Below are 13,526 nucleotides of genomic sequence, written 5' to 3'. Positions count from 1 at the left end.
CCTAACTGCAGCAGAGCATTGCTTTTTTCCCCAAATAGAGCAACATATGAACTAAACTTTGCTCCTCAGATGCTTCTAGCTCAGTTTTCAGTCCTTGGATAACATGAGAAGTTCTGCATACCAGGCATTTGGAACAACCCACAAAACGTCTCAAATCCTCTCTCTTATGATTGATGACGATGTCAAACCTTTTCACTGACAGATGCTAAATCCAGTCCAGATTTCTTCATAGTGAAACAGTGCTTCTGTAAAGTGGTGACCTCAGGATGAGTTTGGTAGATGATGCTGGAAACTTCACACAGAATTGATCCATGTGTACCTAAAACAGAGTCTGATAACTCTGAAGTGTATTCATGATATGACCTTAGAACAAACATTTACTGCATGGTTTAAGTTAAAGAAAGCAGAAATGACATGTTGAAGTCTGATGTTACACCTCTGTGAAAAAGCATTCATCTCCTTATGAAATGGGGCCCGTTTGTTTTTTGACACACTTGCATGTTTTCGATCAAACAAATGTTAATATCAACCAAGAATAACATTTTCAGACAATTTCCTGCTCCATGCTTTGTCGGAACAGCCGGGGGACTCGGAGAGAGTTTACCAGTGAACAAAGCAAGGTTTATAAAGGCATGGATGAGTGTTTGATCTGTGTTTGAAGTGCAGCTCAATTAATTTATGTTCAAAGTTCACCACCTAACCAGACTGAACTAAATACTAAGTTCACAGCTCCAACACTAAAACTACTTGCAAATGAGCGCCATGCCCACACACACTTAGCAGTCAGTAAGTGCACATCCTGAAAGAAAATGCCACCACTGTGTCTGCATGATAAAAAATATGCAAGTTCCCCTCATGAACATTTGAATGCATTTATGCACAACGCTGCCAACGTATCCCCTTTAGCGTTAATCAGAGCAGAGACCCAGAAGGGAAGTTTCCGCGTCCAACATCAGTGTCTGACCTTACAAATGCATTTGTGGAGCAATCCAAAACTTTCCTAAACATTCTGGAAAACCTTTTCAGAAGGGTTAAAGATATTATAACTGCAAAGGGTGAACCAAAGTTTCATGTTGCATTAAAATGAGTCACTTCTAATAGTTGGACAACTTCTTTAAATACATTTTTAATGGTTTAGATCAAACCTTTAGTCACAGAAGACACACAAGTGCAATCAGTTTTACCAGTTTAATTTTATAGGGGAACCACAGGTACTTTAAAAGAAGGTTATACAGCGCTGTACATCTGGGAGCCGCACTGGCTGACTCGATAGTCATCTCCTCCCTTTAAATACTAATTATTTAAATGTTCTATAATCTGATATTGATACAGAGATACAATAAAAGCTTGTGTAACTGGTCCTGCAGCTTTACTGATATGTCAATGTTGGGACTGTTTCCTTATATTTTGTTGTTGTCTTTTTTTCCAAAAAAGGAAAATAAAAAGTTAGGAGGCAGAAACTGCCAATCATGTAATCCTGTATTACTCCCAATTCACTCACACAATAGAGAGAAAGAGAGACAGAAAGGGAGAAAGAGGGAAACAAAAAAGAAAGAGATACAATTGTCGTGTTCTGAAGGCTGGTCCGTGATGGAAAGGGGCATCAGTTCATAGCGAGGTCCAGAAAAGCGCAAATGATCATTTGCGCTTTCTGGGACCTTGACTTCAACTCCGCCCGACCCCCCCTGACCCAGTCCAAGGCTCACTTCCATAGCTGCGTGCTCAGAGTCTGACCGGATCCGGCGGCGCCGGCCCAACCGCCCATGGCTGAAGGAGGCTGACCGAAGGCCATCTGGCCCCCGGCGCCGTTCAGAGTCATCCCTGACATCTGCTGGCTCACCTGGGGAAGACACGGATGGCGGTTAGGAGGAACATCAGACAGAACCGGCACCAGTCCAGCTGTGTCCAGGTTCAGCCACATGTTTAATACAGACACCGGCAAGTTTACTGTAACCCCCCGTTAAAGATGTGTGAAAAACTTTCAAATGAGTTCATCCCACACTTTGAGTTTTTTATTTACAGGGTAAAATTCACGATAAAATAACTGCTGGTGAAAATCATTGTTTATACTGAGAGAGGGATGTTTGACATTTTCCCTTTGTGCTAGAATGTGCAGAAATGTCTGTGCTGCATATTTGTGATTTATTATTCTGCCGAACATCTGAACCTCTTCAGTTTTCTGGCACAGCCTGACAGACTTTTTTTTTTGCTTTTTGTACATAAAATGTGTATTTTGTTCAGAGTACATATAGTTTAAAGGGAATGAGATGGAAGGTTTCTACAAATGTCAGCATATCTAATTTAAGAAATTAAAGAACATTTAATTGCTCACCATCACTATGCTGCTGTGAGCAGAATCTCACACCAAAATGATTTAAATGTAATACCCACATTAAGTCTAAAACATATTGCAATAATTTGCTTCCCCTTACAAATTAAGCAAATTGATTGTAATTTTGTCAACTTAAAATTCATTAAGTACACAAATTCTTAGCCAACTATTAAAATCTCTGAATATTTAGAAAGGTTAGGCTTGAAAGCCCTTTACCCACGATGAAGTAGCTGACTAGTAGCACACCAAATGTTCTGAAAACATATGTTAGAGTAGTCCCTAAAAAAAAAAAAAAAAAAAGAAAACCAAAAACAAAACAAAAAACAGGCCAGGTAATTAATCAAGAAATGCTTTTTCACACATCATTTACTAGGTTGCCAAGAGGGTGTCCATATTTTATTGTTTTCCAACTTTCCGAGTTCCTTTTTTAACCAGAATATATGCTAATCATCTCTAAGGTGTGATGAAAAGCTTTCTTTGCATTTCTATGTGGAGCAGTTTGCCTAAATAATAATAAAATTACAGAAATAATACTAAAAACAATAGGCCTTCGCAGCGCTTAGCTGCTCGGGCCTAATTCTACAGTTGTACAAGTGCTGCCACTTAGTGGTTACTGAGTGGCAGTGTGGGCATATGAGGCGAATTCCACCCGTCATTATCTAATTTGCAATGTTGGTAAGCAATTTTCCCCAAGGTATGAGTATGATTATCGTTGATTTTCAACTAATACTAATGCTGGAAGAAGACAAATGTCTTCAAGGTAGAAATTTACATTTGGAAATGTAAATTTCCAAATGTAAAGTCATCCAGACTTTACATTTCCAAATGTAAATTTTCATCATCTTCCCTGTTTTTTACAGCTTTTGTTAAGGAAATTGAACTACATTTGTCCACCATTTCCACCAAATGTTTCTCATTTGTCATGTCTGTAATATCTTCTACTTTTTTTGTTTTTGTACTTGTATATTTACTGTAAAGACCTACAACTCTGACATACTTTTCTCATATTCTATGTTATATTCCTGTGTTTTTCTTTGTATTTGTAAACACAGATGTTTTCTCAATAAAAAAAGTTTTTAAAAAGTTAAATTAAACGGACTCCAGCATTTTAGCGGTCGCCGTACCTGACCCATGTTCCACTGAGTCTGCTGTCCCGGCTGCATGGCGTACATCCCCTGAGCGGGCATCATGCCTGCAGGCATCGGCGCACCCTGAGGTCCCATCATCCTGGGGGCCATTCCCATCATTCCGGTGGCAGGCGCGTTTCCCATGAAGCCGTTCGGCATCGTCATGCCCACCATCATGGCGGGATTGGGCCCCATCATGGCTGCCCCGCTCTGGGCCATCATTGCACCCATGACGGTGGTGGGCGGCACAGCTGCTCCCATGCCAGGAAAGGCCTGATAACCCGGGGTGGCCTGCACAGGAAACTGCATCTGAGAGGGGCCCATAAACATCCCGGCTGACAAGGGGGAAAAAAAGAGAACAAGACGGTTGAGGAAGTTTAACGGTGAAAGAAAGCTCAGACTTTCATTCAAAATCAAAAGTTTAAAAGTTCATAGCGGGTATGCAAGTCATTGATTAAAAAGTTAATATAAATTTGACTGATCTTCTGATTGCCTAATGATTAATTAGTAAGCGGCCATTTTCTTAAAACCACTTCCTCGACTTTGTAGCTCATCAGTAGTTTTTGGTTGAGAAGTTAACGCTGCTCCATCATGCACTAATGAGGTGAAACCTAAGGAGTTTTTCCAGTGTTTAAATTTGAAAACAGAATGGCATAAAATGCAATTTGCATTCCACAACAGACTCTGATTGGACTGTTTCTCTTTTCCGTTCTGGTATGGCTCCGCCATCTCTGTTTCTGTAGGAACTGCCTTCGCTTAAGGATGACCGGTGGCGCCCTCTTCTGGATGGAGGTGAAACTAAAACACTGAAAGAAGGTCTAAGCGATGTTATTAGTTAATCGATTGGAACTAATGTTAATCTAATAAACTATTAATTAACAATTAGTTGTAAGTTGATTAATTGTTTGCATCCTTAGTAACCGCTGAGCAAATAAACATTGACCTGTATTCATCAGATATAATAGTTGAAACTGAATTACCAATTTAACCATGATTTTCGTAGGTATAAATTATAAGCCATCACCAATGCATGTCCCCATATGTCCTGACTACCATTGTTAGAGTAATTTCAGTCGTAAGAAAACAACATGTTTATTTTGGTTTGTTGGTTCTCACCAGCAGGGACTTGCTGGGACATGCTGTTTGTTCCATACAGAGACAGAATCGAGTCCTTGGACAACGGCTTCTTGGTTCCGTCCTCGGCTTTAGTGGCGCTACTGTTGTCGCTGAACAGGTCCAGGTCGGCCTGCCCTGAGCCTGAGCTGGCTCCGCCTCCCACGCATCCCGCAGCCGGAGCTTGTGTCGGAGTGCTGGCCGTGGTGCCGGAGCTCCCCTGGAAGGACGACAGAAAGCTAATATAAAAAAACCCTATAAATGTATTTTGATTTTATTGATAACAAAATAAAAGCATTCCTTCTAAAGAGTTCACTTAAAGCATGCGATGCACTGAAACAAACAAAAACAAAACATTTTTTGTTAAAAACAAAACACCATTTAAAACCAAATACTCATGACATTTGAGCCATAAAATGTCATGAATGTTTGGTTTTTTTCAGACTTTCTTATGGCCAGACAATAGTTTAGAAGAACTGAGCCATATTCTTCATCCTGCTTTATTCATTCCAAAACCAGATGAACACATGAATATTGTTTACTAGTATCTACCTGTCTGAGTTGGAAACCCTGCAAAAAAGTGGTAAACATATAAACCAGAATCATCCCTGAAGCTTATTACTTACTACTAATATTATTTGACTGAGTATAACTTTATATGGGGACAATTATGTATATATATGAACATGTGAATTACACTAAAGTTACAATTATTTGAAACATCATATGTTCTTTCAAAAACTTCATAAAAGTTGTGTGTTGTATCATCAGTGATTTTAAAAGCCTGAATGAGTCTCTGATAGGAACTGCATGTCTTTTCACTAACATGCTAAATTATCTCATCCATGAGTTTGCATGCAGAAAATATTGCCCCATAACATCTGCATCAAATACATTATAAGATAATAAGTGGAAGAGTTAATGGCATTTTTAAATTGAATTGTTTATCTAAACCTTAACCAAAATGTAGACATCTAATAAGAAAATCCACCATTAAAGTCTTCATCAGCTGTTTAATGAAGAGTAAAATTTTGCTCTTTTATTTTTTCAACCAATATCAATAGTTACCATTTTTTTCCAACGCATTTATCTTCAGTTTTACCAGCAGGAAACCACTGCTGCTGAGTCACAACTGAATCGGGTGTTTTTACCTGAGAAAACTGAGCTGCAGATGTGGATGATGGCAGAGGGTTGGACACCATGGGGCCAAATATATCCAGGTCATTGTTCTGGTTTGTGCTTGTGCTACCATTGTTAGCTGATGCTGCAGCGGCGGGCGTGTCTGTGGCAGAACGGAAAACAAACTGGTTTTACAGGAGGAATACGGCCTCGACAGAAGCAGCAGCATTCCTCCTCGTCTCAGTGAAACGCCTTCCGTTTCTTCACTTCATTCTACCTATATTCATTAGAAATGGAGCATAACAATAAGACTGGAATGATATCTGACAATATCCCACCACTCAATTGGAAAAACCCTCCCCAAAAAAACCAAGTGAATTCACGTTTACACAGATATCGGCTTGATAGCAGATTGTTTAGCACAAGCCAGAGGCATGAGGAACCTAACACGGACTACTTGTTCCTGTTTGCATTTGATGCTGGTCTGTGTGTGATCGCAGATCTGTAATACACGGCAGGATTAGAGGCTTATTGAGGCAACTTCAGGTTCAGGGATTTTCAGCATGACAAAGCTGGTTTGTTTGTCGCCATGGCAACTTGGGGCTGAAACCTAACCTGATTCACAGCAGTTCGTGTTTGCGGAGAGGTTTAGGAGGTCGACGCACATCCAGATGCCGACCTCGGACCAATCGGTGCAGTTAGAAAAGAAGCACTGAAGAAAAACACTGCGTGGGCTGAGGATGGACCGAAACATTTAAAAGTTTAATTTTCTGATGTAGCAGAGAAAGTGCTGAAGTCACAGGAGTTGTAAGGAGCACAGAGAAGCATGCCATATTCTCTCCCCCACCTGTTGCTGATCAGCTGGCTCGCCAAAGGCTGCTACAGCTACCTTGGCTGTAGGGAAATATTTAGGGACCCTCTCTCCACAAAGGAGAACGGTTGTACAGTATACAGAGCAGGCAATTTCCAGTATACTTCTTAGCGTCGAACTGGCGCATTACATACATTATGGACAAACGTTAGATATACGTAAAATTTAAAACCTCAAAAGAGTCCACGCCTCCAGGAAACAATCATTTCTCAAAAGCAGAGAGCCCAGGCCCTCTGTATGAAGCAAAGTGTAGAATAAGCGGCTGGGTTTTATCAGGCTGTAATTGTTGTTTAATGTAGCAGAAACTGTCTTAGTAGGGCATTTGGATTTTAGTCCCTTAGAGAAACTAAGTTGTTTCATAGCAGCAAGTATTATCCCCAAACAACCGCTTAAATAAAACCATGTTGCTGAGAAAGATATCATTTATAGTTTCACAGTAGCTGTAGTCTATGTTAGCAGTGAACCCAAAGCAAAAAAATACATGAACACTGTTCAACTAATTATTTTTTTTAACGACAAGTCTTATCATCATTGCCACATTCTTCTACACTGTGGCAATGAGTGTAGAAAACCCCCTGCTCTGGGGTTTTTTCTGACCTACAACTAACCCAAGTTTTCCTCATTCTTCTTTTTGTCTTCCACTGTCAGGACTTTAACGCCACGCTTGGTGAACTTTAGCATCCATAAATAGTTTTGGAGTACTGAGTCGTAGTGCACAACACTTATTATGAAATACAACCTATCAAATATTGCATCAAAGCATACTTTTGCTATTACAATGTAGCCCATATTGACATTACCATGGTGACAGTAATTTGATATACTATGCAAATTGCAGCTCAAAATAGCGATATATTGCGGTCTGTTTAAAGCATCTGATTTTACAAAAACATCAGAGAATCTGCTGCTGGTGTTACTGAAAGCCCACTAAATAAAGAACCTATTGGTGAAGCAAGTAACTGAAAACCGGTCACTCGGAGATCTGGTCACTCCGGATGGATTTTAATGCCGGGTGTAAAAAGTCAGACTCAATCCCTCTAGTTTTTGGTGATCTCTCTGCAAGCCTATTATTTTTCACAGTTACTCGACGTTTGCTTCCTTTCAGGGAACACCCCTTTCCTTCTTTAATAGGATTGGTTCCCTCGTTCCACCATGACCATTTTGCATAATTGTGCACATTTATAAAGCTGGAAAAATCAGAGTTAATTTTCTCACCTGATAGCAGGCTTTTCAGACACCCCAAAAACCTATCTTCAATGTTAAATGTTGAACCTTCTTCATGATTCAGGCCTCTTGTATTTTATTTAACCAAGCCTAACCAGGTCACTGATACCAATCCGTCTTGCTTTTTGTTGCATTTGAAACTGAGCTGCAGATCATATGAAACTAAACTTGCATCAGGGTTTTTAATCGAAACAAGAAGTTAGAGGTCTGGCGTCAGCAGCTTTCGCACTTCCTTTTCTGAAAACAAACGCATAAAATAGCATTCAGCTCTTTCTCATGTAAAGAAACAGGAATAAAGTTTAGATGGAAGTTAAAAGTCTTTCGCTGCATCATGGCAGGAATCAGAAGATATCAGCTTAATGCAAATGATGCCGGATGAAGCAGCGTATCTGTTCTGATCGGGTTTGGCAGAGGAAGTTTTCTCTCCGACTCATTGGCTTGATCAAAACAAAGTGTGAAAAATGAATCTACCACAGATGGGTAAACAGGAACTGTTAGGCAGCACCATGACATGTTCCCCCTCCAATATGACCGGCCATTACGGCCACAACACCAACATTTTTACTAAGCTCAACTGTAAATAAAAGATATTCCTGCAGTAGTTCAACTACAGTCCCAACACATGTATGACAAGCAAAATGAAAATAAGACAGAAAATAATGCAGATTAGCATATTTTTAAACCTACATTTCTAACTAATATTTGAGTTTACACATTTTACACTCACCAAGGCCTAGTAGGTTCATAGGGGGCTCTGAAGACTTTGCAGGACTTATTTTGGGAGCTGGCCTGGACTCTTCACTCTGAAAGCAAAATATATATTTAAAGCAAAACTTAAAAGGCAGCAAAAGCAGAAAACAACTCAAAGGGCTTAGTTTATGTGTGCTCCAGACTCACCTTGGTGTAAGAAGACACCTTGCTCCCTCTGTCCGGCTCCTTCTCTTTCTTACTATCTTTTGGCTGACGACACAGACACAAAAAACCCTGAACAACTGAAACCACTTTTATCTCCAGCCTTATCTGATAAGATGCGTAAAACAGGCTCAAGACGAACTGTTGCTATGGGAACCATGTGACAACGCCCCCTAAGGTGCCTCTCAATATTGTTCTCCAGAGACTTGTGGAGTCTTTATTTCACCTCCTTGACCATCCTCCTCACTGTGGGAGGTCAAAGTTTTAAACTTTTAATTATTACTCTACAGATGCGGGCAACTTTCTTGAATCAACCTCTTTCTCCAAAGGGAAGTTCTCTTGTTTTCCCCCATTTTTAGGAGTGACTATGTTGACTTCTGTGTCTATATAGTCAAATGTGAAATGTCTGGGTGGTTTTTTGTGGCATGTGCAGTGTGCTTCTCATCACACTGCATATGACTCTCTTCAGTCTTAATGCCTACAGTGCCAATATTAAAAGCATTTTTGCAGAGCATGAACCTAGCCTCTCATGGGTTGACAATGGGAGTGAGCCAGTGGTGAAAATGAATGAATAAATTTGCGCTTAAAGGGCTCGACACACAGGAAGCAAACGTAAATGTGTGGGGCTTGCAACGAGACACAAGAAAGTTGAAATATGTTCTAACTTTTTGTCTTGATTGTGTCCCATAGATAGCTAGAAAGCGTATATTAGCAGCTAGCTATCAGTAGTCTCAACCGCTGCGTGTCACAGAACGTAATGAAGATGTCACCGCACGACTCAAACTTTTGCTTGACAGAAAAGGCCCACGAGAAAAAAAAGCTACATACGAGATAAAATAGTTGTGCCACAACAAAATTTAAGACCTTAACGTATTTAAGGCCAACATGCTTTACTTTAACAAATTTGAGACTTTTTAAGGCCGTAATTGTTGATATTAATTTTAGACTTTTTAAGGTTGTGCGGAGTCTGCTCATAAAGTAAAAAAATTAAATATACATTTGAAAAATTATTCAGTTGCATTTATTTTATACACCCTTTTGAGGTTTTATTTTATAGGAACTGTTGCCGACCTCATCAGCAATCTTGTTCAAAACAGTTTCTTTAAAACTTCAGTGATTATTCTGCTGCAAAAAAAAGATAAACATAATCTTAAGGCTTTTTACACATCTTTACCAGGGGGGCCAATACTCGTGTAGGGGGAGCTTTATATGGATGTTTAATACGTACACTGCTTCTAATTATTGCATTCTTGTTGTAGTATTTCTTCTTTTCGTATTTATCCCTGATGAAGAATTCCACTGCTCTGAGGGAAGCAGTTAAGGAGGAAACTGAGTGACAAAGATGCAGAACATAGACACCATAACAGAGCATGGGAACGTTGGGTTTCTGTGTCAGCTGATGGCAAAAAGATACTGGTCTGTCTGAGGTCTTCTGAAGCTGTCTGGAAGGTTGGCTTCATAAAGCTGCCTGGCATTGGTGTTACCCATTTCCTGAATGCTCTGGAAACAAAGGGAGAAATAAAAAGGTGTAAAGTCAGCAATCAAATAGACTCCATTAGATAAGCTCAATGGCAGTATAAAATCGGAGTTATCAGGAACGTTTAAAGCAGAGTCTGTGCTGCTCTGCCATGTCTGAAAGTACAAGCAGCAGTTTTGCATCTAGTTTGTTTGGCAGAGCTTTGTCAATGTGGGACTTTTTTTTCTTTCTCCAACACATCTGTATTAAAAAGCCTAAAGTTAGGTAGCTTAAAAGTTTCACCAAGTGTTTTCTAGCTGCATTATGGCTCCAGTGCTCATTATGATTGTAATTTACTGCAAAAAAAACTGGCAATGAGGGGGAAATTTAAAATGATAAATGAAGAGCTAGAAACTAAAAAGCTATATGATGCAAGGTGTTGCTTTACTGTAGAGGCTAAAAGATATTTATCGAAAGGCTTTAACACAACATTACAGTAGATGACTATTCTTGTGTCAGAAGTTTATTTGTGGTTAGTAAATGGCAAACTAATGGACAGCGCATATTTATCAATGCTGACATCTCAGAATGTTAAAACAATAACTGAGAAAACAATATGTTTCCCTGCATTCTTTGTTTCTCCAGAAGTATTTCTGTAAAGCACAACTTAAATACCCAGGATGACACAACTTGGTTTGAAACTATAAATCAACAATTCAGGATTATAATAATTTGTTTTAAATATATTTAGTCTAACAATAATAATAACAGTTGATAGGGGCAGATGCAGATTTTTTCTGTCTGTAGATTATCCTGAATTTTGCTGACAAAAATCACATCCAATAGTTTTGACAGTGAAAAGTTTTTGAATTCTTCGCTGGGATCAGATTTCAGCTGCTGTTCAGTTCTGTGCTTTCTTTGCTACTTTCATTTCAAATGACACAACAAATCAAACAACAAAGATTTGTTGTCTGCATGTTAGATTCCCATAGCTACAATTGGAGCTTTTAATTAGAGGCTAAACAACATGATATTGTATTTTTTTTTTTAAATCTAGTGTCTATATTTTTTTATCTAGTGGTTGATATTCCTGATAGATTATTTTATTTAGCCAATATAAAGTTGTTTTGTGGTTTTATTTGGAACTGGGAGGAAAATGATGATTTCTATTTACCAGTAAGCTGAAATTACCAAGCTATAAGCAGTAACTTATTTTCCTATAAGATTCCTCAGAGCAGGTTGCAATATTCAATCACGCTGCGTCAAGATTTTTTGATAGAAGATGCTCTAGGTTTTGGAAAACAGGAAATAACTGAATTTTTTTCTTTTTTTGAAATTTCAAAATAAAAGATTTGACGTTTAGCATTGATTCCATTGATGTTGAGTCCGCACATCAAAAATGAAAACAATAAATGAATGCTAAATATTGCATTACTGTAACATGAATAGCCAGCTTACCAGACAGACAAGATAATTAGAAACAGGGCAAACATTGTAAGTGAGTTTGTTTCTGTAGTTTTTGCTCCATCAAATAAAGGGATACATAAGAACAAATCTATTTAGCTGATGCAAAGAGTAGATTCCACAAAAAAATGGAAATACTTCATTTAATGTTAAGAATTTAGTTGTTCTTCTTTTGAAAATGAATGGAAGCTGAATGCCTTTTTCGTCAAGGTCTGAATATTCTCGATTTTTGCAGTACTAATATCGCATCCTCCAGAAACTACCGTAACCTCTTTGATAATTAATAAAAATGTTAGAAATCAACACATAAATAAGTGGAACCACTATAAAAAGCTATGTCATATTGAGGATAATGATTTATGGCAATGTCTTAAATTTATCACATGTTTCAAAATGAATTAATTGACCATAAATTTCCCCAGAATTTCATGTTATAAATCCCGGTATCATTTAAAGGCTCTTTGAGGTGATGCTCCTCCAATGCGTTTGAAAACTTCGCTGACCTCAGTCACAGACAGGAAACAGTACCTGGATCTGCTCTGAGGTCCACTGGTCCAGGTTGACTGATTTCACTCTGGATATGTGTACTCCCAGGTTCCTGTGGATGCCTGCACACCGGATGCAGATGAAAACTCCCAGATTCCAGGATGCCCATCTTGGACCTGTTGAGGGCGGAAAACAGCGATAATGTGAGACGTTTCCAGAGTAACGACACCAACATGCTCGATCATGCTCCCAGTTGAGGTGCCAAAACGGAAAGCTTTAAAAATGTGTCCCAACATGAAAACAAACCAGGGTTTTCTAGGGAAGATGAGTCGCTGCTCATTAAAGCGGCGGGTATATGGGAGCAGCGGGGGAGCTTAGGCAGATTTACAGAAGTTAGCTCGCTGCTTAGCAACTTAGTTTAGCTTACGGGGAAGAAATGTCAGCTGACCAGTTTGAGCCGTTTAGCTTAGAAGAGCAACACAACGGTAAGGCGGTGCTGTTATTTCTCTGCCGATAGATTTGAAAAAAACTACACAATTTACACAAAATCAATAAAACACTGTGCGGAGTGAACGCCGTACCTTTCGCTTCGCAGTCGGCGCAGTACTTGTTGTCTTCCTCCCTCAGCATTTTGGACAGGATGGCCTGGTGCTGCTCGTTAAGTTTCTGGGCCTTCTCTCTCTCCGAGCGGGTCGTCATGGTCGCTGCTTCGGTGGGGCTCGTTGCAGTGCAGCAATCGGTATTTTAATCAGTTGTCAGTGAAGAGAAGTTTTATGGTAAAATATCATAATCGGAGGTCTGAAAACCTCCGACTGGGAAACGAAGACACCCGGAACCGGAATCTGCTCTCCGCCCACAGAAGTCCTAAAGCTGACGAGGCGAACGCATCGGATTGGATGAGCGTTCTGACGTCATCTGACGCAGTGCTTAGAGCGGCATACGTTTTCATTACTACGCTTTAAATTTTTAAGAACGTTTACATGGTTTCTAAATTATTACATTAAATAACAATTTGTACAAGTTAGCTATTGTCTGTTCCATTGATTCTTGACACCAACATTAACATTTTACACTCCACTATATTTACATGATTAATAAAACAATAAAATTCTGGATAGTAATTATAATTACTATTGAGAATCATCTGAACCTACCAATAAAAACATATACCAAGTATTTTTATTTGGAAATGAATTTAACTTCAGTGTTTTAAAGTAAATGATCAGCAAATCAGTTTTAGATCAATCACCTTTAAGTAAAGCAGTTACCACTACTCACTTACCTTGATAAGATACGGCTGACAGGTGAAAATAAATCCAAGATGTTATAAGAATAAAAGCCTTTTTAGTTAGTTTTTGAATCAGTACTATTATGCATAAAATTATTCTATAAAGCCTCAATATTTAGTATCATTTTAGGCAG

The 13,526-nt window shown here is 39.0% G+C and overlaps 1 protein-coding gene across 1 annotated transcript; it reads right to left on the bottom strand.

Annotated features, from left to right (window-relative positions):
* Positions 1–1,174: 1,174 nt before the first annotated feature.
* LOC102224967 (stromal membrane-associated protein 1-like) lies at positions 1,175–12,960 on the bottom strand. The gene is made up of 10 exons (XM_005810338.3): positions 12,686–12,960; positions 12,147–12,280; positions 10,113–10,198; positions 9,927–10,002; positions 8,684–8,746; positions 8,514–8,589; positions 5,724–5,854; positions 4,576–4,792; positions 3,457–3,794; positions 1,175–1,840 (listed from the first exon to the last, which is right to left on the bottom strand). Exons 1-10 carry the CDS (start codon positions 12,801–12,803, stop codon positions 1,703–1,705), a joined length of 1,377 nt encoding a protein of 458 aa, XP_005810395.1. The 5' UTR covers positions 12,804–12,960; the 3' UTR covers positions 1,175–1,702.
* Positions 12,961–13,526: the final 566 nt, after the last annotated feature.

The sequence above is a fragment of the Xiphophorus maculatus genome, chromosome 5 (assembly GCF_002775205.1).
Source record: "Xiphophorus maculatus strain JP 163 A chromosome 5, X_maculatus-5.0-male, whole genome shotgun sequence".
Lineage (NCBI taxonomy): Eukaryota > Metazoa > Chordata > Actinopteri > Cyprinodontiformes > Poeciliidae > Xiphophorus > Xiphophorus maculatus.
The sequence above is the reverse complement of the archived record's forward strand: the minus strand, read 5'-3'. Positions and strand labels throughout refer to the sequence as shown.